Source organism: Poecilia reticulata, linkage group LG11 (genome assembly GCF_000633615.1).
Source record: "Poecilia reticulata strain Guanapo linkage group LG11, Guppy_female_1.0+MT, whole genome shotgun sequence".
Lineage (NCBI taxonomy): Eukaryota > Metazoa > Chordata > Actinopteri > Cyprinodontiformes > Poeciliidae > Poecilia > Poecilia reticulata.
Genome location: NC_024341.1, coordinates 14565763 through 14590965, shown reverse-complemented (window position 1 = coordinate 14590965; position 25203 = coordinate 14565763). Strand labels below are relative to the sequence as shown.

The 25203-nt window shown below is 37.7% G+C and overlaps 1 protein-coding gene across 2 annotated transcripts in view; it reads left to right on the top strand.

Annotated features, from left to right (window-relative positions):
- The window catches only part of znf704 (zinc finger protein 704), a 69284-nt gene that overhangs the window by 26462 nt on the left and 17619 nt on the right, over positions 1 to 25203 (top strand). For both annotated transcript variants that reach the window (XM_008422044.2, XM_008422043.2), the window contains exons 3-4: positions 20305 to 20408; positions 21875 to 22152. In XM_008422044.2, coding sequence (XP_008420266.1) covers positions 20305 to 20408; positions 21875 to 22152 — 382 coding nt within the window. The remainder of the gene's footprint in view (positions 1 to 20304; positions 20409 to 21874; positions 22153 to 25203) is intronic.

Genomic DNA, 25203 nt, shown 5'->3' with positions numbered 1-25203 from the left:
CTGATCTGGTTACAGAAAAAAAGTTTATGATCAAGCTGCCTGGTGATAAAATAGGTGCCCATGTTTGGTTGTCTTCCAGGTTTATGGCATTTATTGGTAGAATGACTGCGTTCTGAGGGCAAAGGAAGAGGCAGGAGCAGTCAGGGCAACTCATGTTGGTGACCTCTATTATCATTACGACCAGCATCAGTAAACACTATTTCAAGCACAAACACTTATCTACTAAACAGAATGTAGGACAGAGGAGAGGGACAAGGTTGCTATGAACTTTATATTACGTGAATAGGATTATAAGAATCAGCCCACAAGCATTTCACGACCTTATAACCTGGTATGATAATAGGCATCGTCATTAACATTCCTGATCAAAATCTGAAAACTGAGGGAGGAGGTTTCCTTCATCAGTCTGATCACAAAGCTTCTGTTCATCAAAACCAAACCCCTAACTTTCATAGACAGTCCTTAGAAAAACTGGTTGAACAAACTTTGCTGATGGCCAATAGTTTTGGTGGTTTGGAAGCAACTCGTGAAAGTTTTTTGGTGAATCTCTGTGCAGAGAATCAGCCAAAAGACGAGGTGCTTTTTGGCTGACTTGAAGATGAATGAGAAAAACTGAAGGACACTCTTTAAAATTATTATGCCGGAATAATTTGAAATTTTATTTGACTTCAAGACCATGACAATCAATCGATCAGTCAATCAAGTTTATTTGTATGAGAACATTTGTGCTTTAACATTTGTTTTCTTTGTTGTTAAAACAATGTTTCTCTCCAAGACATATTGCTTAACTTTTTTTTTTTCTTCAATAAAAAGTATTTATTGACAAAGTTCGCCGTGACCCAGAAATCTGATGGTAACACAAACGTATTGTGTTATACCACTGCCAGAAAAATGACCTAATGGATCTACTGGGAAACGCATCACCTGATACTTACATGTGACAGAGCTCAGATGCTTCATTCCTCTCTCCTAATCCCTCTGATGACTTCAGGCTACATCTGAAAGATCAATCTTTATGAAACAAAAAAAAACACAAGAAAAAGATTGAAGGAGTACAGGAAAGAAGTAAGGGTTGGAAAAAAAATCAGCCATAAAGCAACTCTGAAAGTCCTTTTGGCTGTTATTGCTAAACCTTTGTTCAAATTATTTGGCAAGTTGACACATGACTTCATACAAATTCATGTGCTTCTGCAAATGTATATATGTGAGTAGAGTCAGACTTCTCCCAAAAATAACACATTTTCTGATTTGCACACACATGCACACACACAAGACCAACCGAGTAGCTCGGAGCAGTGAGATCTTGTGTATTCCCTCCACTCATTAGAGGCATACAGCAACATCAATTCAGGGGAAACCCACCGGACTCTGTGTGTGAGAGAAGGGTTATCTGTGCTCCTACTGACCTTCTTTTGTGTATTCTTCTCTCTCATTATAATGATTTGCATTTTAAGCATGTCTCCATAATTAATCCTGGGGTCATTTGTTTTTGAAAAATTAGATTTTTTTTTAAACAACTAATGCAGAGATGCATTAGTTGGAAGGAGAGCCTTGTAAATACTGTATGTCTTACAGTATTTTTATTTAGTGGTGGGACTCAATTAAAAATTGTAATCAAGTTAATTGCAGGGTCTGCAATTGATTAATGAAAATTAAATGCATTTTAAAGGAAAACCATATGTAGACAAAATAAACCCCTTCTTATTTGGTCTACAAAAATACTTTTTACTGATAAAGTATTAAATACACTTGCATATTAGCTCAACAACAAATATGTTTATTTTGTAATCTTATCGGATCATTATCTGAAGCAAAAATGAACCCCCAGAGGGCCAAGAGAAAGAGCTTTCTCATCCATCACTTTGTCTGCAGATGATGCTTGTGCGTCAGATTTACAGGCGAACCAGAAACGCATAACAAAGGTTCAGACTCAGGACTTTTGCATGTAAAAAATAAAAATGAAAATAAATTGTGATTTAAAAAAAAAAGTGTTGAAATCTATGTAATTAATTCATCAAAATTAACTTGTTAAAGTCCCAACCACCCCAAAAAGTTGTATTCATCATTTATCCACATTTTAACCTTCTTAGCTGATGTCTTTCGATGTTACTTCAATATTTCTACATAATCAATGGTCTGTATTTTACCATCTCTTTGGTAAAAAGCACCAGTTCCTCTTTTAGCAAAACACCCACTCAGCATGAAGCTGCCACTGCTGTGCTTCATCATTGTGAGGTGATTCTCAAACTTTCAAGCTTCCCCCTTTAGTCATTATGGTCAACCACTTCAGTTATAATTTCATCAGACCAGAGGACATGTCTGAAAAAATTAGGGTCTTTATCCTTTAGCTTATTTCTAAATTGTAGTCTGTCCTTTTAGGTTTCTTTTGTAATAATGGCCATTTCCTCTGAGTGTAAGTAGAGGAGTCGTTTTCCTGTGGATAATGACACGCTCTTACCAGCTTCAGCCAGCATCTTCTTGGTTTGTTCTGTACATTTCACACAAAGAAAACTCATCTTGCGGGAACAGAATCCTCTCCTTCCTGAACAGTGTGATGACTGGTCATTACCTCCGTTTTTACACTTGCATAGAACTTTTTTTTTTTTTTTTTGAACAGATGACTGTGGCACCCTCAGGCATATGGAAATAATGCCCAAGGGTGAACCAGACTCCAGAGTATGTAATTCTCCTCCTTAGATTTTGCCAGATTTTTTTTTTTTTTTACTAGAATACAGCACATTTGAGAAGCCTTATTTAAATACATTCATGGTCGTGTGTCTGACTTAATGTCTTACAGTAACAAACATTTTTTAACTTAACATACAGCAGAAGTTGTAAACAGCGTATATCCAGTTACACCATCTATTTTCATACGTCAAATATGTCAGTAAATTGGGCATCTAATGTACAAGTCAAAAGGAGTATGATGCCAATGGTACCGTTAACATTACCGATTCACAGCCACCCAATTACATGAACATACACACACAGTTACTTTACTACAGATTTTTTACTATGTTCCATTTTGCTTTTTTTAGATATTTGAAAGTTCAGTAATATCTTTCCAATAAATTAAAACCTTTGGGCAATTCCAGAACATATGACTCCCTTGGACAAGTCCACACTTGTCACATGAAAGGTCAAATGAAGGGAATATTTTGTGACGTTTCTGTTTTGTTTATTTTGAATTGCAGAAGTCCGCTCGTTGCGCATATTAAGGAACTGCGAATTGTTACGATGTCTCCCGTTGTTCTCTAATCTCGCTCCTCGATCATCCTGCCTGGATATTTTGAGGTCATCGGTATTAAGACGAACCAGACAGGTTTGAAACATTTTTGTATAATTTTTATATTCCTCCCGTCTTACGGGCATTTGGGTACAATGGGCAATTCTGTAAAATAAAACTACATACCTGTAAGTATTTCTTGAATTGTTACTACCACATTCTCACTTTATCTATTCCACCCAGGTGAAAAAAAAGTATACTTTAGTATTCTAAATTTTAACATACTTTAGTATACTTTTATCGATGTACTTAAATTGTACTATTTTGGAACAACTAATTTTGTGCTTAGTATACATTAGCAGTATTTAAATAGTATTAAATTATAACTAATAGTATATTTTAGTATACTATGCGTACTTTTTTGGAACAACTTCAAGTGTACTTAGAGTGTACTTAAAGTATACTTTTTAAATATTTCAGAGCTTTATTATTATATTTTGATAATATATTTTGAGTGTAATAATTCTGTCTCCGAATTATATTAAAATATATATTTCATATACTTCAAATATATTTTAAATATACTATTAATATATTAGTAATGCATTTAAATTACACTTGATTTTTATTTTTGATTTCCTGCTATTGATAAACTACAATTTTAATTACTCGTGAAAGTCTTTATTCCTACGTACCTATTTTGTAAATGACATGCATAACTACACTACAGTACTTACATTGTTTTAGGCTAAAATTACATGGAAAGATTAATTACACAAGATGCCCAAGGTAATTCAAATATTTTGTTTTATTACCGACATTTTAAAATTGTCCAATTTTACTCACAGCTTTACGAACTTTACATAAATTACCAGTTTACACATCAAAAGTGAACACATGAACATGAAAATTTAAGTGTGACAATAAAACAGGAAAGTGAGGATCAACGACAGAACATTCCTATTCACTGCACCTTACAGGAACCTACAAAAAAGAACAATAGAGCAATTAAACAGAGAAATCATTGGTATTTAAAGAAAACAGAAAAAATGGCAAATTAAAAAAAAAATACTTACAATTTTAAGACGTTTTGTACTCGCTGTGTATGTGACATCATAAGAACTGATGATGATTGGGATCGGATGCCTGGGGTGAAGAAACATTTCTGGGTGTCGTCTTTGAATGTTTATGTTAGAAGTAGAAAAAAATAGTCAGCAATGTCATAGAATCASTTGATGTTGGCATTAACTATGAAGCTGTTTTAAGTGTGGACTTAAGGAGACAAACTATCTTAAAATCTTTCCATCCATGATCTGAACACACTGATCCTTGCAGGGTGGTGARGGGGGCTGGTGGTGCCCATCTCCAGCAGCCATCAGATAAGAGGCAGGGTTCACCCTGGACAGGTCACCAGTCCATCACAGGGACAACAACAAATTAAAAAAAAAAGATAAATGTTAGATTAACAAGAAGAGAAAAATTCTTTCCAGTTACCTTTAAATCAAATCATGTTTATTAAGCACTTGGTGTTGGTAACACAGCAGTTTTTGTTGTTGAAAATGTAGCTAGCTCCTCATTGAAAAAACAARCTTRCATCATGAAGAYRATGTGGAGGTTCATCSTYAGAGCTGGTTGGTGATCTGGTGGAGTCAGAGCTTCTTCTGAGACAGAAAAGTCTTTAGGTTTTCTAACACCCGATTTCTCTGGCTTCCTCTTTCATCTTCATTTGCTTAGTTAGACTGCAAACATATGYTGAAGATRAAATCATTGATGAACGAGTTAGAACAACAACCTCACAATATCAAAGTCTCTCTGTCTTATGAAGCTTAATTAAAACCAGGTTAGTTTATGAATTAAAGTATAAGTCGCAACAAACAGCCTCCATGCAGTTATAACATGAAGCTGAATGATTGCTATAGTAATAATCATACAAGTCAGAATAAAATTGCTAAATTATTTAAGAAACCAACATAAGTTATATATCTTTACTGCACTGTTTATAATTAAATGAAGATAATTAATAAGCAAACGCTAGCAACACTTAGCAGCCTTTGTGACACACATTTCATTTCCATCGGTTGTTGTCCCGTTGTGTTGTCGTCTAACTCGGAATAGGACGTCACCAGCTTGAATTTACCAAAATTASTAACTATTGTCAAGGCCCTCTCTACTTTTAAGGCATTATGCGAGTAAAAATGGCGAATTTGAACAGCGTCTGTTATCTTCCCTGCGTTCAAGTTTTTTCTTCTCTTTGTGGCGTTTTTTAAATAAATGAGTGTTAAATACCGCCACCATCTGGTCTGGAATATGAACTGGAGCTAATGCTATTGATTATAAGGTTTTACATCACACATCTGAAAATTGATTGGATACTTTCTTAAAAATTACATCATGATTATMWTTTTTTTATTGTATGCAATTTTAAGAAATAGTAAAAGATTATTAAGGCACTTAAAAATTCATACATATTCATTCATATTTTGTTCACTTAAAGTATACTTTTATTATATTAAAAGTGTATTTTGGTACAATTATGTTTAAGTGTGTTTAAAGTTCTAATTTCGAAATTGGTACAAGTGTATTTTTAGTATACTTCAGAGATACTTGAAGGTAGTACACTTAATATATAGTATACTTAAAGTGTACTTTCACAAATGTAAGTATGTTTGAAGTACACTAAAGGATATGTTTTTTTTTCACCTGGGCATTGATTTACATATATAATATATTGATGTATCTAAAACGTGTTGAACTCCTGTTTAAACCAATTAGTAAAAATTGTGTTGGCAAATGAAGGTGCAACTGTTTGGTTTTCAATAAGAGGGCTATAAAGTGAACTCAATCTTGAGCGAACTTGCCTTTTGATGTGGTGGGATTTTAGTTTATGCTTTGTGTTTCAGCTGTATATCAGAAAGATTAAATAAACATAGAGCTCATATTGTCTGCCTGTCCTTGGCATGTCTAGTGTAGCTCTATGAGTTTGTCTACATCTTCCTTTTTGATTCAGGCACCAGGAGAAGCCATGCTGAGCTGTAAGCATAGCACCTACAAAAGGGATTAGCTCAGTTCAAGGAAAATCATGTACATACAAAAGAAAAACAGACCCAAGCAACACCACCTGCATACTAACACAATCCAGAAATCCAGGCTGCAGACATTACATGTACACCCATAGTAGTCAAGTGAATGTAACGTATGAACATAACACACAATGGCGCAGAAAAAAACTCAATATTTGAGAGATAGAAGTTTTAGACTAATTATATTTGACTTTTGCGCAAACATTTAGAAAATTAGATACAGTGTGCTGGCTGAAGTGATTGTATGTAAATATGTAATTTCTGATAAGCTTGAAAGATTATTTTTTTCACCAGTGTAGAGGATTAGCTAGATTCCTTTTTACTGGTGTTTGTATATGATGTACAGCCTGAGGCTTGCATTAAACAGACCCTCTATCCATCAGTCTACTGATCCAGATGGGTTTATAAGTCTTCACTCTCATTTCAAAGGTCGGAAAATATAAAGGAGCCCCTTACCTGCATTGGAAATCTAGGACACAGCATTGAAGCGTGCACATGTGTCAGTCAAAAGGCTTATTAAAAGGCAGAAAGCAGCAAGGAAGATCATTCACTTTCATCTCTTATTTCATGCGAAGTAGGAACAAATCTGGACTTATATACATCACTGACACATACATTCACTGAAGGCCCCTGTCTCTGCCCTGCAGCTCTTTTCCTCAATAAACTCGCACTATCTGAAAACAGTTTTCTTTCAGACGCTTCACCATCGCTTCATCTGAATGAATAAAACCATTGCTTCTCACAGTCTGGCTTGTCCTTTGTCCTCATATGTTTATATTGGAGATAAAAGAAAATCTAAGAAGAATACATGGACTCTGAATACAGCACAAATGTATTTCTTTATTTTTATAATTTACTGCAAGATAAAAATAAAAATCAATGATAACCTGGGATCAATTTATTCATTCTGCTCAGATGTAGATGTCCTCCCACTCAACCCACACATTCAACCCCTAAAAATGATGACAAGAGGGATGTGATGTAGAAATAAAAATATTGATATTAAAATTTCCACAATGTGGGAATAATAGCGGAAACAGAATGCAGGGTTTCCCCCAGAAAACTTGCTAAGACCGGTGCTTGGGTTGCTAGGGGAGTCATCCAGCTGCTCACCATGTTTTTGAGGTAAAACATGTTTATAGTTGACAGGAGATTTGAAAATATCACTTGATAGTTATACATTATTGGAAGACTGGAAGATTAATACCTAAACACCAACTATAAAGTCTTTTAAAGAGGCAATCGTTTTTAAAAAAAAAACTAAAATAAATTAACAATGCTAAGCCTGGTGGGGGCACAAGTAAAACCTGGTGGCCCGCCAGGCTTATAAGGGAAACCCTGGAATGTGAAATAATGTTTTTCTTTGAAAACAACATACAAAATTTGAAATGTAAATTATATTTTAGAAGGCATTTCCTCTATGGTCTATTTTCTGTCTCCCTAAATAATTTGAGCAACTCTCATCTCATCAGTCAGAATTTATTTTATTTATTAATTGTACTTTTGGATTAAAATCTTGTTTTAATAAATGTCCAACTTTTAGTACTGAAAAGAAAGTGTAATTTCCAGTTACTTGGGATAACTTGGATTGGAAAAAATGTGTGCCCAAGATAATGTTTTTAACATCTCAAGACTTAAAAGATTCTTTGATGATTTCTAATACATGCCTGGATAAAAGATGTATGATTAGCATTTCTAGCTGTTGTGCAGAAGTTCTGACTACCACAGAAGGTTCTTGTGTAGATTATAATTCTGCTCGAGTGACACATAGATGTCCTTCAAATATTGTAATAAGTAGATTTGAATACTCACTCACTTGGTAAGGTCACGAGAGAGTCAGTGCAACTCAAAGATACTTTGCTTAGATGATGTGAAAATCATTTTATTTTATGGCAATGTTTTTTGGGGGGGGGTATGGCAGCTGAAAGGCGTTTTAAATCAGATTTCTTTGTGCATTTATTAAGTTAAGTTGGTAGGTCCAAGTAGAAATCATTGCTATTCCCCTGTGCATCCATCTTTGTTTACATATATAATCTAATTTCCAATTTTATAGGAGCAGAGGTGTTTGAGCTGGCTTTTTGTCGGTGCATATTCCATCTCCCAGGGGTGATTGGCATGAAAATGCTTATTAGATTTAAAGGAAATGGGCTTAGAGGAAAAGCAGGAAAGAGGGCCGTGTGTTTTTGTCTTTGCTTTTTTTGATATTGAAAATTCGTGTGACCTTATCATTAATTTAATGGCTAAAAGACAGTTTGCTGGGGTTTTTTAATTTATTTTTTACAGTGCATCGTAAGACGTGCATGACAGAAAGAGGCTACTTGTGCATCAGAACGTCAACAAATCTGTCCGTTTCCTGAACGGAGGAGCTCTGCACAGCAGGAAAGGACAAATACAAAAGAAAAACTACATTGATATCTGGTCCACTGTTTGGACTGTGCAAACACATACAGTAGAAACATACACTGACATATAAAGTGTGTTTGGCTACAGCTAAATCATGTCACATCTCTTCTCTTACCTGAGGGCCTAAGCCGTAACTGTCTGCTAGTTGTTAAAAACTTCACATTTTCAGTTAGTCATTTGTTTTTTGTGTCTAATCTTTGAGTGATTGTTTGAGTTTATTTTTATAGAAAGCCAACTAAAACCTGCTGACCACAAGTGTGGCTCTCAGTAATATTGTTCAACCACAATGGCTTCATCATCCATTGTTATCCATTCGTGACCGAGTGCTTAAAGCAAATTCAATAACCGATACCCTGTAGTTAGTGCAGGAGATTGTGTGCAGGATTTAAACGGCTTAAGAATAACGTGTTGGTGTGGTTTTGTGTCTACAAAAAAGGGATTATTTAGATGTACGAGGAGAGAGGAGTCGGTACAATAGATATCTCACTCATTTATCGCCCTCAGTAAAAACAAAACAAAGATTTAATAACATGCAGTATCATGCAAAGTTTTACGTGCCCTTTGATGTTTTTCCCGTTTTCACATTGCAGCTGCAAGATTAGTGCATTTCTTCTCTTTTTTTTATTTTCTTTATTTTTTTAGATATGTCGCACACCAACACAAACTGTGGTTTGAACCAAGCAATCCCAGTTTCATTAGAATGGTTTATCCTGTTTACAGTACGAGGTTACCGAACCTCAAAAGTTCAGTAGAATGACTTATTGGCTTAGTCTTCTTGATTTGTTTAAACAAGAATCTGACAGGAAGATTTTACAGATTAAAAATGATGATTACAACATTGAGGTAAATTCAAGTTCAAATTAAACAATGGCATTTCTGCTTCCACTCTTAACTACAAAGTTGGTGTTAGATTAGATTAGTAATTTCCCATAGGTACTGTAACTTAAAACCAATCTCTTTTACATGTTTTAGTACAATGTAAAGTCTGGGGTATCCTGACATTTCTTCCTGGAGCCTCTTTGTCAGTGTTGAAAGAAGCCAGTTTTGGTCACAATTTAGTGTCTGAGTGAAGGGAAAGGATGTATGTTGCTCATGTCCCACCATGCTGGAGACCAGCTGCATCAATATGTTGTTACGGGTAGGAAGATAAAGCTGTTCTGTAGTTATATGTACTCTGTAGTGGAGGCTTTCAATTCATGATCATTGTAGACATATCAAAATCTAAAGCACTTTAACTACACAGAGGCCTGGACAAAATTATCTTAATATCGGTGTTTAAGTCTTTATTAAATATTTTCTTGATATTATGCAATCCTGATATGAAGAAATCTATAACTGTCTTAAAATCCCTTATTTTTAGCTAGAAAAAAGCTATGTTTGACATAGTTGAAATGTGACTTGTGGATAGAAAAATTTCCATTGTAGATATCTGGAATATCCATTTTGACTGGGAAGAATTGAATTTTGTACAATCCTCTTGCAGTCTTGGTGTGGCACTCAGGAAGAGCGCAGCAGATGTCACGGTCGGACAACGGGGAAACAGTAGAGGTGTCGGCCTGTTGGTTCCCCAAACCACAAAAAAAAAAACTTATAAAAGCGCATGCGAGGTCAGTGTGACTCCGCCCGGACTGTGCGCAGAGTAAAAGGCTCACCTGGGGTCCACTGGATCCCCACTTAGGACTACAGGAGGGTTAAAGATCCTCAACAGGTATTGCATGTTAAAACATTGAGCCATATGGGACTCTAGAAAATCAGAGACATCTCTTCTCACTCCACAATTTTCTCTGGCATTTTATTAACATGACTTTAAACTATAAGGAACGTATTTTGGTTATTTTGAAAGAGTAGAATTTTTATAAAATTGTGCTGGTGACACAAGCCTTGTGTATATTATGTAATACAAGGAGCAGAGAAGACGTATGTAGACACCAAAGTTATAGACTTGTTCTATAGGAAAGGCAACCTTAAGTGAACTTGTTGTGATCTGGTGTTACTGATATTTAACTGTAATGTTAAAGGAAATACTGACATGTGTATGCTGTTGTTTGACCAGCAACAATAAATATGTAAATAAATGACAGGGCTAAAATATACATTTAGCACACTCTCTCTTTGTGCCAAAAAATTCCTGTTGCAACCATAAAACCATTTTTCCCTCCATGCCATGTGCTCACATTTACAGCAAACACTTACCTGCAGCTGTTGGCAGTGCTTTTCAAGACTTTGCATTCAGTCCTTGCCTATATGGCATATTATGCGTAGCAATTTCTTTGATATATGCCACAGAAAACTAAGGCAACTTGATGTTTAAATCCAACACATTATGTATTTGGTGTTTGAAAGGGTTTTTGTTTGCTAAAACCTTGAGTGAAGTTGGATATATTTCTGCTTAGACTCATCTACCCTTCATGGTTATTAGCTGGGTTTCATAAGCAGATTTCCTTTGATTTGATACTGTTTATGTGACAGAAATCAGATTTATTAGAGCTTATTGAAGAAGAAATAGGCTGCATAGTCCAGCGATTTTTATATATATGAGAATACCTCCCTGAATTAAGCAATATCAAAGAAGCAAGCCAACCAAAACGCTCTCCCAGCTCTTCATAAACAGTTTTTTTCCCTTACTGTCTACAGCTCTGATCTGTGGCAAATATGTCAAACAAGTACAAAGTGTTTGTAGGGGGGAAAAAGGTTTTCTATGCATGAAGGATCCTGAGAGTATAGAAAGTGAGTCCGGCAGGGGTGCAGGGAGGAAGAGGAGCTGGAGAAGAGAGAGGAGTTCGGGTGTTCTCGGCAGCGCTGGCCTGTGTTTCAGGGGGATTCCTGTTACCCTCCCCGCATTTCAGCTGCCTTTATTAGAAATGATTGATAGTGTTCTGGGTGACATGGAAACCGGCTCTGCCAGACTGTGCATAGCTGTGTGTGCAAAGACTGACCATGGCCCATTTAGCCAGAGTTAGGACAAAGTTAGCTGTAGGCATAGGGGGAAAAAATACATTTTAGGATTGTTTTAGAAATTCTTCAGATTTTTTTTCCTGACTTTACATTAAATTAAAAACTTTCTTTACCTTGTGCAGGAAACTATCTCTGTTTTTTTGCAAAGTAGAAGACTCCATTTGTTGTCTTTCTTTTTCTACATTTAGTGTTGTAATTTGAAAACTTGTGACCTAAAGTGAATAATTTTTTTTCAGACAATACCTGACAATAAACTTGAATGTAAAATAAAAAAAGTAATCTGGTAAATATTCAGAATAGTTTTAGAAGAAGTCAAAGTGTACTTTTTATGCTGTAATATTTTATTTTTTTATAGCGTGACCTTATTCTAACAATTTTTGTGAACCTGAGGTTTGGAAAACATTTGACAAAACTCATTAATGTTCAATAAAACACTGGATTTAGTTCATTTCAATTCAGTACTGCATTCAACCTAAAGGGAAACTAAATGATGACTCTTATATTCTAAAGTGAAATAAGAAAACTTTCAGTCACTTTCATCACAGAAGATGAACAAAAGAAATGCATAAAAACATAAAAAGAGATCTTTTAAAGAAATGTTGTTTTTTTAAAATGAAAACAACAGAATTGTTCAAAGCTCAGACAACTTGGTGTTTTCCACAGTAGTGCGAAAAGCTCTGTAAACAACACAAGACAAATATTAAACTAATACTGCATTTATATAAAATGTCATGTAACATACAAGAAATTGCAATTAATCCATTTACTCATTGGGGGAAAAGTTTCCAGAACTCATTTTATTTTTATAAATCACTGGCACCATTTTACCACCTAATACCTTCTATGAACTACATGTGGATAACTTTTGTGTAAGGACTTAATTTTTCTTTCTACTTTGTTCTTAAACACTCCTCAAAGTCAGAAAGACATAACAGAATGCAATAAAAGGAAGAAAAATTGTCAAACATCAGGACAAGGATACAAGAAAATAGCTCATGACCTACAGCAATAAATAATCTGTGGATGGAGCTGAAGATTACAGCAACAGCAAACAGGCCTTTAAACCTCAGACGTCTCGGTTCTTACCAGAAACAAACTTCTTCATGGAATGAAAATAATTTTAAATATAAATCATCCTAGTGTACAAAGGACTATGAGCTTAAATGCATGTATTTACAGTTGCAGCAGGCACTGTGACAAAGAACACGGGACCAGGACCCGAGTTTACCTTGCCAACAATATATCAGTTCTTTAATATATATTTTACTACCTATAAAAGAAATACGGCCACATGTATTTCTGTTTTCACTATCCACTTTAAATTAAAAACATGGTGGAAAAAGCAACCTCAACTCGGCATTTCATTGGCTCCCCATTTATCTGTCAAATCTAGACAGTCACAGTAACATGAACTCCTGTTATTTTCTCTCCCAGCTCTGTGTTTTGCTTGAAACTTGACACTGTCTGTCCCCGCACAATGGTGGGGACTCGGCTTCAGCCCTTTTCACACGCACGCACACACACGCACACACACACACATGTACGCAGCCCCGCCTTCTGTCTCCCTTATTTTCTTACAGCTCCTTTGCTGCATTTGTTTGACTTGGGCCGTCTTTTAAAGGTATACACACATCTGGGCGGGGAGGTACAACAAATGTAAACATCTGGCACAGATAAGCAGACAGATGTTTCAGTGGCAGGCTGGCAAACATCCAGATCTCCCACCAAACTCATCAGTACCCCTGAAGAGGGAGCTGTTGTTTTACCGGTTTCACCGACTGCGACGTACCGCTGCTTCACATTTTAACTTTAAAGGTTCATAGTTTCACATGATTTGGATTTTCCTCAACACCAATCTGTGATCTTCATCCTTTTTTGTGTCAGTGAGATCCATCAGCTCCTGATTTTCTCCTTTTTTTGCTTTTATGCTTTTTAAAAATTCTTCTGCTTCTTGTTGCCTCTAGTTCTTGCTTTGGGTTAAAATCTTGATATGCATAATTGAAATGTGTTCTTGTGTTGTTGTTGTTGTTGATGCATGACTGTAAAATGTGAAGAATATTATTGCGTAAATGTGTAACTACATACATCAATACGAAAGGGGATAAAGGAATAAAAGGAATAAATGAAAATTAAATGAAATAAAAAAAATACATTCAAATAAAGTGAAGTTTATTTTTGATGGGTAATTGAGCGACATAAATAAATAGCTGGTGGTCAGTCAATAAATTTGCAAATAAATAATCATGTAATGAAATAAATGGCTAGCAATAAAAATTAATAAAATACCAGTTAATGAGTGGGAATGCCAATAAATAAATTGGTAAAACATAAAGGTAGCACTTTATTTGAAGGGGTGTGCATAAGACTGACATGACTCTGTCATAAACATGACATAACACCTGTCATGAACATAAAGAAGTCTTTATGAATGTTTGACTGTTGTCATGATTGCGTACAAATCAGTTTGGAAATGAGAAAGATTTGCTAATGCTCGATTCTTTGCTTTTAAGTCTTTTCTGCAATCGACGTCCTGGCAGACATGATGGGTCATGTGCCAGGGATAAAGGAAATACTGTTTTTCCACTATTTGTTTTGTGTGATGCTTCAGATAATGTTGCTCTCTTATTTGCATATAGAAACATAATTAGGACAAACATCAAATCAGCTGACACTGGGATAATACAATTTCAAAACATTACAGTACTTATTCTGTCTAAATAGATAATTAATGGGTTACAAAATGTAACTCATTAATTATCTGCATCAAACAGGAAGGTACATGAAACACACAGTAACTCTTTTGTAGTCCAGCTCAACCCTTTGTCTTCTCACATTTGTCCTCACTTGTTTTATCTTGATAAGACCTCGCCTAAGAGCTGTGTGGGAGTTTTCGGCTGATCAGCACCTACCATTTCTCTTTATTTGTCAAAAGGGGAACAGCATCGATCAAATTCGATCAGCCCATTCGGTTTTTTAACTCTGCTGCCGCTTGAAGGGATTGTGTGTGGAGCTGCAACGGTCAGTTAAACGATTGATTATTATTATCTGCAGGCTGATTTTTGGTCATTGTTACGGGTCAACTTTTCACATATGAGAACTTTGAGAACTTTTCTTTTACGTGTTTGTTGTACCTCTTATTTTGTCAGTGTTGACACAAATTAAACTTATTCTGCCATTGTGCAACTATCCCCTATTAAAGCAATAGCTATTCATTAAAAATATATTAGGCTCAGATTCAATATATACGCTGCCTTTCGGTCTTTATTGAAAATATTTTCCCTGAGAGTCACTGAGCAAAGAGAAAAACCTCTTTTGTTCAAATATGATGCAATTAAAAATATAAAAAGGTTTTAAAGACCATTTATTCTGAATACTGTCAGTACATTAAAAGCATACGTTCAAATTAAAGTGTTTGTTTTAGTTAGAGAAAGAAAGTCTCGTCAGTCTCTCATTGACTGTAACCACATTAACAGCATCTCATGTGTAATTTTTACTCTCTATTTATGAGCGGCCTGCAGCAAGATTAAATTACATGGATCTGTTTCGTACAATCTGCTTTAGTAAACAAGCTCTTAACACCCACTGCAGAGTTGTGTTAATGCCACTATATACATCCTGGATAATGTCCCTTTCAGGAAGTCTCGGGGGGTCAGATCCAAGAACACGCTTTATTGCAGATGATTAAAGTGAGAAGATTAAAACACTGACTCAAAAAATTCAAATGAATGAAACTCATTTCTCGGAATTCACTTAGCAATACATTAACCCATGCATCATGCACCTAACAGTGCCATCAAGCACACATGCAGGTTAATTAAATACATAATAACCTGTTTAAGTTTGATAAAACCACTAATGATGTGATTTGGGATTTTTTTTTTCTTTCACACCTCTCCCCCCTCTCTCTCAAAACATCACATCCTAATTATTACTCTTCCTAATCTGTTTTCCTAAGATCGACTCGTTTGCTTTTCAAGACAGACAAATCTCTCGGTAATTATTTTCTGACACTGTTGCAGTGGAGATAATATCTGCAGTCAGTCGATGCCCTCCCAAGGTGACCAGGACAGCGTTTTACAGCAAAGAGGGGCGGAGAGGGTTACGGGGAAAAGTGACAGCTGTGTGTGCAGCTTCCTTTCTTGATTCATGTGCAAGCTGTAATGACATCATATTTAGCAGCAGAAAGGGTTATAAATTAGCCATCAGCTAATGGAGGCTGAGCCTCTTTCTTTGTTAGCCAACACTATTTATTTTTTTTCTCTCTTCCCTCATAGCTTGTGCTTTGCCCGTGTAAATAAGCTTTTAATTATGGAATTCAATCACAACTGAAGTATTAATGAGGAGATGCTAAGTTTTAGGAGTCTGCCTGCAACTTGAATTATGTTGCAAATTCACAGAGCAGATGTGCTTATATGCGTTAAACGAGCGAGTGATTTGTAAAAATAAATCATTTAATGAATCTTTTGTTTTTTGTGCACCAGCTCTTGTTGGATTTAACTTTTACCGGTTTATACAACCTTTTCATATCCACACGTTCTCATTTCATAATGTCTTTGCTCCATGCGGGCCTGTCAACAAACGGTTTTGTGCCCATTTCCTAAACTATTACTTATGGATTTATGTTTTTGGTGTAATGTTACATTCTATTCACAGAGGGCAACATTTTAGGCATATTTTGGGGAAAACTAAAAGGTTTCTTTGTCTGAAGTTTTCAGATTTCAGAAAGTTTGTGTTTTTCTGGAGTTTTTTTTTTTAAAGAGAATCCTTACACTTCTGATCAAAATCTTAGAGGGAAAGTTCCATTAATCCATGAATTCTCCTGAGCTTAATCTGGATTCAAGTCAGAGGGGCAGCAGAGTAATCAGGGGCATCATGACTTCCCTCTCACTGCCTCTTGGGCCAGCCCTTGTGGGGAAATCTCAAGGCGTTCCCAGGCCAGCCCCAACGCTGAGCCCCTCCCAGTTGATCGAGCGTCTCACCCTATCTCTAAGGAAGAGCCCACACACCCTGCAGCGGAAAGTGAATTGGTCGCTCGTATCAACAATCTTGTTCCTTTGGTCACTACCCAGACCTCTTCACCATAGATGAGGGTTGGAGCATAAATCATCTGGCCTTTTGACTCGGCTCTGTCTTTACAGACTGGTACAGCTTGCACATCACTCTACTAGCCACACCAATCCGCCTATCGATTTCCGCAATTCTTAAAGTACAAGACCCCGAGATACCTAAACTCCTTCACTTGGAACAGCACCTTATCTCCAAGCTGGAGAAGACACACCACTGTTTTATGGATCAGGACAATGTTCTCGGACGTTTTGTACTGATTCTCATCCTGGCCGTTTCATAACTGGCTGCGAACTTCTCCAGGGGAAAGCAGGAGATTGCAGTCTAATTAAGCCAACAGAACCAAAATTGATCCCGTCAACACCTTGACTGCAGCTAGAAATGTTGTCCATTAAGGTTATGACCAGAATCTGTGTCAAAGGGAAACCTTGGTGAAGTTCAACTCTCTCCAGAAACGAGTTTGGATTTCTGGAAGTGTGTTTTTAAAGAATGTAGCCGTTGTAGAGATTTCCAGTTGATGCTTGACCAATCCGTGCACTCCTGATCAAAAGGTCAAAGGAGGAGATTACAACTATTAACAATTTATTCATGATTAGCCCATAAAAACCCTTGGCAGACTGTATCATTTATTACCTGAAAGAAGTCAGATGCCAAACAATGAAAAATTGCAAAAGCCAAAGAAAAAAAAACAAAAAACAAAGCTGCGATTTAACTAGTCTAGTTTGATAGAACAGACTTATCATTGTTTCTGCTGCAGTATTTTTTTTCCACACCACATGTTTTTAATGATAACGGACACAAAACCTTGTTTAGGAATTTTTTGAACATTAGCTTCAACTGTTTAGCCTTAAATGAAAGTAGCTCTTGACAATAATCCCTCTGAGGTCTGTTTGTGTTTAGGAGGGAACTCTGGAAATCCCCCTCAGTTCTGGACTCGGGAACACAGACCCTCAGTTCTCACTGGAGCTCAGGCTGCCAAAATAAAAGCCCAATAAACACATTTGGAGAAACGCACAAAGTGACCATCAGAGGTCTGAGTGGAGCAAACGGAAACAAAGAGACGCCTCTCCAGTGCGTGATGAGCAGTGTGATCAGGCTCGCTGTAATCAGTTATTTAAGCATCATGTAATATGCCAGTTTCATCTGTATTTAAAGACCAACAAACCTTAAACTAGAAGTGTGTTTAATAGTAAAAAAAAACGGACAAAAAAAATACAACTGTACAGAAAACTAGTTTTTCTTGCATGTTTTTGCCTTGAATAATAAATAAATGACTCCATTGTGCATTGAAGCTGAAGGCTTTGTGTAACAAGTTCTCTGAAGCCGTCACTTGGAGGTCATCCTCAGTGTGTGTTCAAGGGCAGCCTTTCCTGGCAACGGCAGGAGATGCTTTCACTGCTTGTTTACGACTTCGGCTTGGTGTTTTATCCTTGTATGTAAAGAGTGAAACTCATTTTTTTATTCATCTTCAGGTGCATCTAAGCATTAAGCCTATGAAAATTAAACCTCTTTCATCACATTGAATTTTGTAATAGTGTTGTTTGCTTTGGACTTAATATTAGGTCACAATAGTTGTTTTATAAATATTGATAATTTGAAAAAAATATATAAATGTGTGGATTTTTGCCATAAATGTCAGACAAAATGACAATTTTCGCCCCTTATTTGTTGCTGTAGAGTTTTCTGTTTTAAATATTCCAGTGAACCAATCTGTTGTTTAATCAAAACATTCTGTTGACCTTGTTTTTCAAAGTAAACATTGTCATTTATTCTTGAAATTACGATTAAAATATACAAATAGAATTCAAATTTAAACTCGTGTACACAAGTATCAAATCCATTTTCTTTTAAGTATGTTAAAAACTTGACCTGATCAACTTTTTGTGTAATTGAAAACATTTTTACTAATCTTGAAAAACCACCTAGTTACACCTAGAATACATAGATATGCGTTTATGAAGTCACACACCGTCATCCAGTTTTCTTCTGAAAATAGATTTCTTCAACCAGTTTGAGCCGTTTGTGGTTCAAAGTTGCTCTTCCTTTAAATGTTCAAAATAATGAGCCGCCATATTTGGAGTAAATGATCACCATTGATATGACCACTGCTGCAACCACAGCAAGTTGGTGACTTAATGTGGTTGCAACTTCAAACTGGTTTGGTCTGCACAAATCGGACATTGGCTTGGTTTGGTTGGAATTTTCTTGTTCAGCAGACAGCAGGGTGTTTGTTTCAACGTTGCTCCTACTGTACGCGTCGCAGTGCAGACGCGGTTGTTGTTGGGGTTTTTTAACTCGTCTTATGAAAATCTGAGCTGGCTGATGTCATGTTCCTCCACGGATCGTGTTTGATGGTTTGACATCCACGCACCATCAAAGACTGACGCGTTTGAACGCACAGTGCATGTCTTATTAATAGGGAGATTACAGCTCAGGTAGAAGAGCGTCGGCGATGAAGGTATTGACATCTCTTTTGATCACAGATTGTGTTTTACTCGTAGGACTGGTGCGTGCCAGAGGATTTAGACACCCATCCACTCTGCTTCGGTTTGTGCGTTTCACTTAGACAAAGCAAATATTTATCATTTATTTTGGTCTCTGCAAAATACCACATTCTGGCTCTCGGATATTTCCGTGGGGTCTGAGCGATTGCATCAGTCGCTCACAAAGGGCTTAACAAAACAAACACTTGAATGTAATTAGTGGCGTATGTTGCAGACAGAGCAGTAGTCTGCAGACCACAAGGTCTGCGTCTTATCTGAAACATCTGGCTGAAGGACGCGAGAAACACAAGCACTCATTGTGTTTTTTTGAAGTCGGCGTTCATACTGAAATTATCAGTAAGATGCATGATTTCAGAAAAACATGGAAATGCGATGCAAATGGTTAATATTGAAACGATGGAAACAATTGTAAATAACCTGACAGTTCTTGTCTTTCTTCAAAATGTCCTTAGAGTAACATCCAGCCACTGAAATATCCATGCAGTCTGAAGCGTTCAGGGCTGTTGAATAAACAGACCAGAAATCATAAGGATAAGATTAATATAACAAAAATGTAATCCGATGAGTTCTTTGCACTTTTGCAGCATTGCACGCAGTGAGGTTGCAGTTAGATACTTTGTGCAGCTCTACAGGTTTATTTACAAATCAAACATCCAGATGTGGTTCATAAAACTAAACTTAAAATTTTGAGAAACAATTTCACAGTAACTTCCCAAAGCATCACCAAAACGACCCCACACCCACAGTGAAACACAGAGACGGCAGCATCAAGCTCTGGTTTTCCTATTTCTAAGGTGGAACTATGTTTTGTTTTTGTTTGTTTGTTTTTTGCAGTCATATCTTGACTCAAAATCTTCACCTGGAGATAATCTTTGGGTTTTATTTTTCATCATCACTCTCAAGTCCAACCTTCAATTTTTTTTTTTATGTTTTTTTGTTCATAGTTTAATGGTGTAGGATAATTTTTACAGTATGTGTGGAAAAAGTTTTCAAATAAGTTCTCATGGTCAACATAAACCGTCTGGAATCAGAAGATGCTCAGGACTTCTTCCCTTTCTGTTCTGTTTCACAGACGGTCAGAGGAGGAGGTGGACATGGACAAAGTGACGGCCGCCATGGTGCTGACGAGCCTCTCCACCAGCCCGCTGGTCAGGAGTCCGCCGGTCAAAGTCAGCGGTGAGTTGCACGTCCGACAAACGCGGCTCTAGACGAAGGAAGCCGAGTCTCCGCGTCCACAAAACACGGAGACGTTGCTTCACGCCGACCCGGTAATTTGTACGCTCCTCTCCACGCTGATGTTTTCCCTCCCTCACAGCTGTTATCTTGTGAATGCACGCAGAAGCTTCGGCTGATAGATTACCACTGCCTGCTGTGCTTGTTGGATTGCTTCATCGTTGAATTTGGGGAAAATCCACAGAGAAGCTCACACATGCTGGAGCTGAGCCCACTCAACGTAGCGGCAGGAATCCAAAATGTAAACATGTGCTGCAATTTTTTAATTTTTCCATCTATGCCGCCACAAGATTGTCCCTTCAACCAAGCATGACGCCAGCCTCTCTACATATATCCGTCACTTGATTTGAGATCCCGGTCTTAAGTGGCTGTTTTTCTGCTGACGTTACACCCACGCGTTTGAAAATGTGCAATTAGCTTTTTTTACAAAAGACAGCAGGCTCGAGCAACAACAGATGTTAGATGAACGTTCACGCTGACATTTACTTGAAAATGCACTTGTAATAATTGAATTTTAGCTTATTATACTTCATTTTTCTCCACCTCAAACATAAACGCATATTTTTATTTTATTTTTTTTACATCAAAGATGAGATGCTTTGAAGTCTTTGTAAAGTACCGCTGCTGTAAAGTATAAGTACGAGAGAAGAGACTCGCTGCTGGGAAGCTGTTTACTGAACAAAACTGGGTCTCTCTCACTAACTCTGTTAAATACATACACAGATATTCAACGCTTCACCCGGCTTATATCTTTTTTTGCTAAAATGAGATGTCTTTTGTAGTTGGTATTCAAAGGAAATGTTTCTTTGATCTATAAAAGCAAGACCTTGTTATTGTCTCGGTGGAATCACAGAACGGGGAAGTTAACCGTATAGGTTCGGGCTCCGTCTGTGTGAAGTGGAAATGAAGTTGAACTTACGTGACTCTCCTCTCTCTGTCATCCACGTAAAGCGCAACGACTTGCAGAAGTATTCCTTTCCCATGTTTTGTTTAGTTGGAACTACAAACTTCTCTAGGTGTTTTTTTTTTTTGTTTGTTTTTTTTTTTACTTTGTGTTATTTTGTGAAGTGGAACAGAAAACATGATTTAAAAATAAAATCAAGAAATGTCCGTGTGAGTCAATAATTCGAAGAACCGATTTTTGTCGCAAGACTTTGGGGGAACAACCGTTAGTTTCCACATTTAGAAACTCTTTTAAAATCATTTTAATGGTAAATATACCACAATTATATAAAAGTTATTCAAATATATCTAAAATGCTGAGTTATGATGAAGAGTATTTTTTGGAGTACTCTTAAAAATATTCATCCAGAGCGCAGTCTGAAACTTCTCAAGCATGTCCATCGTCTTATTGCTGTGTCAACCCGCTTCCCTTTCCACCCCTCCCTCTCCTCACTTCGTCTCCGCAGAGGGCCTGAGCGGTTCGTGGAAGGACAACGGCTCCGCTGGGCCCTTCACCCCGTCCAGCAACAGCTCCTCGGGAGGCTACTGGAGCTGGTCCGCGCCCAGCGACCAGTCCAATCCGTCCACGCCTTCGCCGCCGCTCTCTGCTGACAGCTTCAAGCCCTTCCGTGTGCCAAGCGTGGGCGGCGTGGGGTCCAACCCGGCGGGGGCGGAGGACCCGAGTCTGGACGAGCAGGACGGCAGCAGTCTGCTGTTCGACGAGCCCATCCCGCGCAAGCGCAAGGTGAGTTCACTGTATCGACTCAGAAGCTGAAATGCAAGAAAGCAAATGGATTAAAACTACTTTTGATATACGTTATTGTCCTGACATCAAAGAAAATACACCCTTATGTCAGGACGTAATGAAAGTGATCATTAACCAACTTTTTAAGTTCTAAAGTATTTAACTTAATCTTAAAGTTTCCCATAGCAACAGATTCCACCATGTAATATTTATTAGGCAAGTGATTAAGTCTTCAATTTAACAGCAGTAACTACAAACAACATTTACAGTGACAGTCCAGTCCAACATTACTGCAGCTCTTTGAGATTTGCAGACGTTTGTTTCTTCTTTTATTCTGGACTTTGACTGAGCCATTGCAACACCTTAATTTGCTTCTTTTTCAGACATTTTGTTACGATCTGCTGCTGTTTTTTTTGGGATCATTGAGCTGTAGATGAACAACTTCCATCCAAGCTTCTGTCAAACAGATTGCTTCGATATTAAGCAAATTATGTCCAAACAGGAACTTTGGATCTGCTTAATAATGTCAAGTTCCTCAGGTTCTGCGGCTGTGAAACAAGCCCAAATAATAAAATGATGTAGAAGTTAAATGAAACGGCTTTTCCTCTGAAAAACTACTTTTTTTTTTTTTTTTGTTAAGTGTGGCTGTGGATGACAGTAGAGTCCAGATGGAGGGCATAATTAAAGAGAAAAGTGTCGTTTTTTTATTTATTTTATTTTAAGACATTGTTGATTTAACAGAAGACGAAGGAGCAGGAACTCTGAGTTGCCGCCTGCCAGATGGACATCTCTACACATCAGTGTTATTATTCAGCCTGATTCTGATCCACTCTCTGAGGGACGGAACAAAATGGAACATACTGCTTTCTTTTTTCCACATACACGCACACACACACACACACACACACACACACACACACACACACACACACACACACACACACACAGAGTGCTCTTTCTCTCACTCATCATTTCATTTTGTCTCATTTTCACTCACCCTGACAGCTCACTGTCACTTATTATTTTTCAGGTATACATCGTGTTGTGCTTCCTCCTCTTATCGGCGCTGCTATGTTCCGCTTCCCTGACACAATCATCCGTCTGTCTCTCGTTTTCGGCTTCCTTTCCTTCTTCCCGTCCTGCTCTTTCGCAGCGATTTTTCTTTACCTCCTCATGTTCCAGACTTTCACTCTTCATTTTTACTGCCCTCCGTTCCCTCTCAGTCGCCCCATTGCACCTTTTTAATGATTTTTATATATCTGTAACAGAGAAACACAAAGAGATCATTCTGGCTTCGTGTCCCTTCTTGGAGTTTCGGCGCTGATGGATTGGGTCTCGGTGGGAGGTGGAAAAACTTTTAAGAAATGGGGGGGGAGCTGAAGATGGACGAAGGTTTCAGATGAAAAGCTGAACAAGAACTTGGAGGAGTTTGAGCATAAGGGAAGATGCACTCATACAAGCTGTGAAAAGTATCATCTACAGGTATGCTCAGTTTTGTCAAACTGTTAAAGAAAACCGAGATTAATGCAAAAAAAGTTTGGCTTGGATAAATGAAAACCATCGGTGGAAATCCTCTAACTCAGGTTATCTTTGCCTGACTGTAAAATTTGTGGTTTTCTGTAAATCAGATTGCTTTTCACCGCCCTGTGGTATATGTAGCGGTGAGCAGATGATCTGCGTTCACCTCCTGTGGTCTTTTTCTCTTGGCAGCACAAAACCATTTGAAGCCCCTGATTAATTAACTGTGAAGGGTTTCTTCAGGAGCACACACTCCGTAACACACAACGCAGTCGAGACAAAACAATGCTCAGGGGACAGATGATTGCCATGTACTTGCATTTCTGCTATAAAGTGTGTGTGTGTGTGTGTGTGTGTGTGTGTGTGTGTGTATGTAGTCGCGGGGGGGGCATCTCGTCAAAATGAAATCAGAGTCTTTAACAAAAGTTTGATTGACAGAAGAGCAAGGAGGGGAAACTCTTGAGGGGCTTTTTTTTCTTCCTGCATGAAAACAATAAACAGCCTCTCAGGGGAAACCAGTGATGTAATTACAGCAGATGAGCGAAAGACAGCAGCACACCGGCTGAATCGTGTCCAGCGTCGCCTCATGAATGGATGAAGCGCCGTGCAGGGTGAAATCTTTTGTTCAGTGGAAGCAGTTTGACTGTAGTTTTATCCACGGACAGAGAGGGGGAAGAACTTGATAAGGAGACGAGGGAAACGTCCTTGACTGAATCCATCCATCCGTTGTCTTCCTCTTATCTCGGGGTCGGCGCACGGGTAGAAGCAGACTTCCCCGGCCGCTTGGGCCAGATCCTCCGGGGGAATCCCAAGGCGAAACACAGTCTCTCCAGCGTGTCCTGGGTCTCCTCCTGCTGGGACGTGTCCAGATGCCTGAGCCACTTCAAACGGCTCCTCTTGATATGGAGCAGCCGCGGCTCTACTCTCAGCTTCACACCTCGTGGAGGAAACCATTTTCAGTCGTTTCTGTCGGCGATCTCATTCCTTCAGTCGCTATTCCGGAGCTTGAGACTGCAGGAAAAAGCCCAGTCATGACCCCGGCACCTCCAAATGAGCAAAAACTTGTTTTTTGGGGGGGTTTTTTGCTTGTCTGGAAACGTTTCTACTTCGGTTTCATTGAGGCTTGAATTGGGGATTTGAAATAAAAAGTGAAATATCATCTGCACAAGGAGAAATCTTATGTTTGGTGGGCCTTTTGCACCTGCCTTCAACAAGCTAATTTCACTGTAATTTCTGTAATCTTTTATTAAAAACTCTGTTCTTTAACATCAATAACACTTACACACCACAATGTTTTAGATTAACAAGTGGCTTGTGTATCCAGTGACGGATATTTGAGAGGCAAATGTTTGCACGGTGAAGTTGCTTATCCAACCCCAGCCCTCCATTTTTTTTATAAAATTTTTTTTTGGGGATTCAGGGTCGAAGGAATGTTAGCCTGTTTTGAATTACAGAGGCAAAGAAAACAAACATCTCCCCATATGTCAAAGCCAGACAGATAAACAGCATTTTGTAAAGAACACAGCAGCTCCG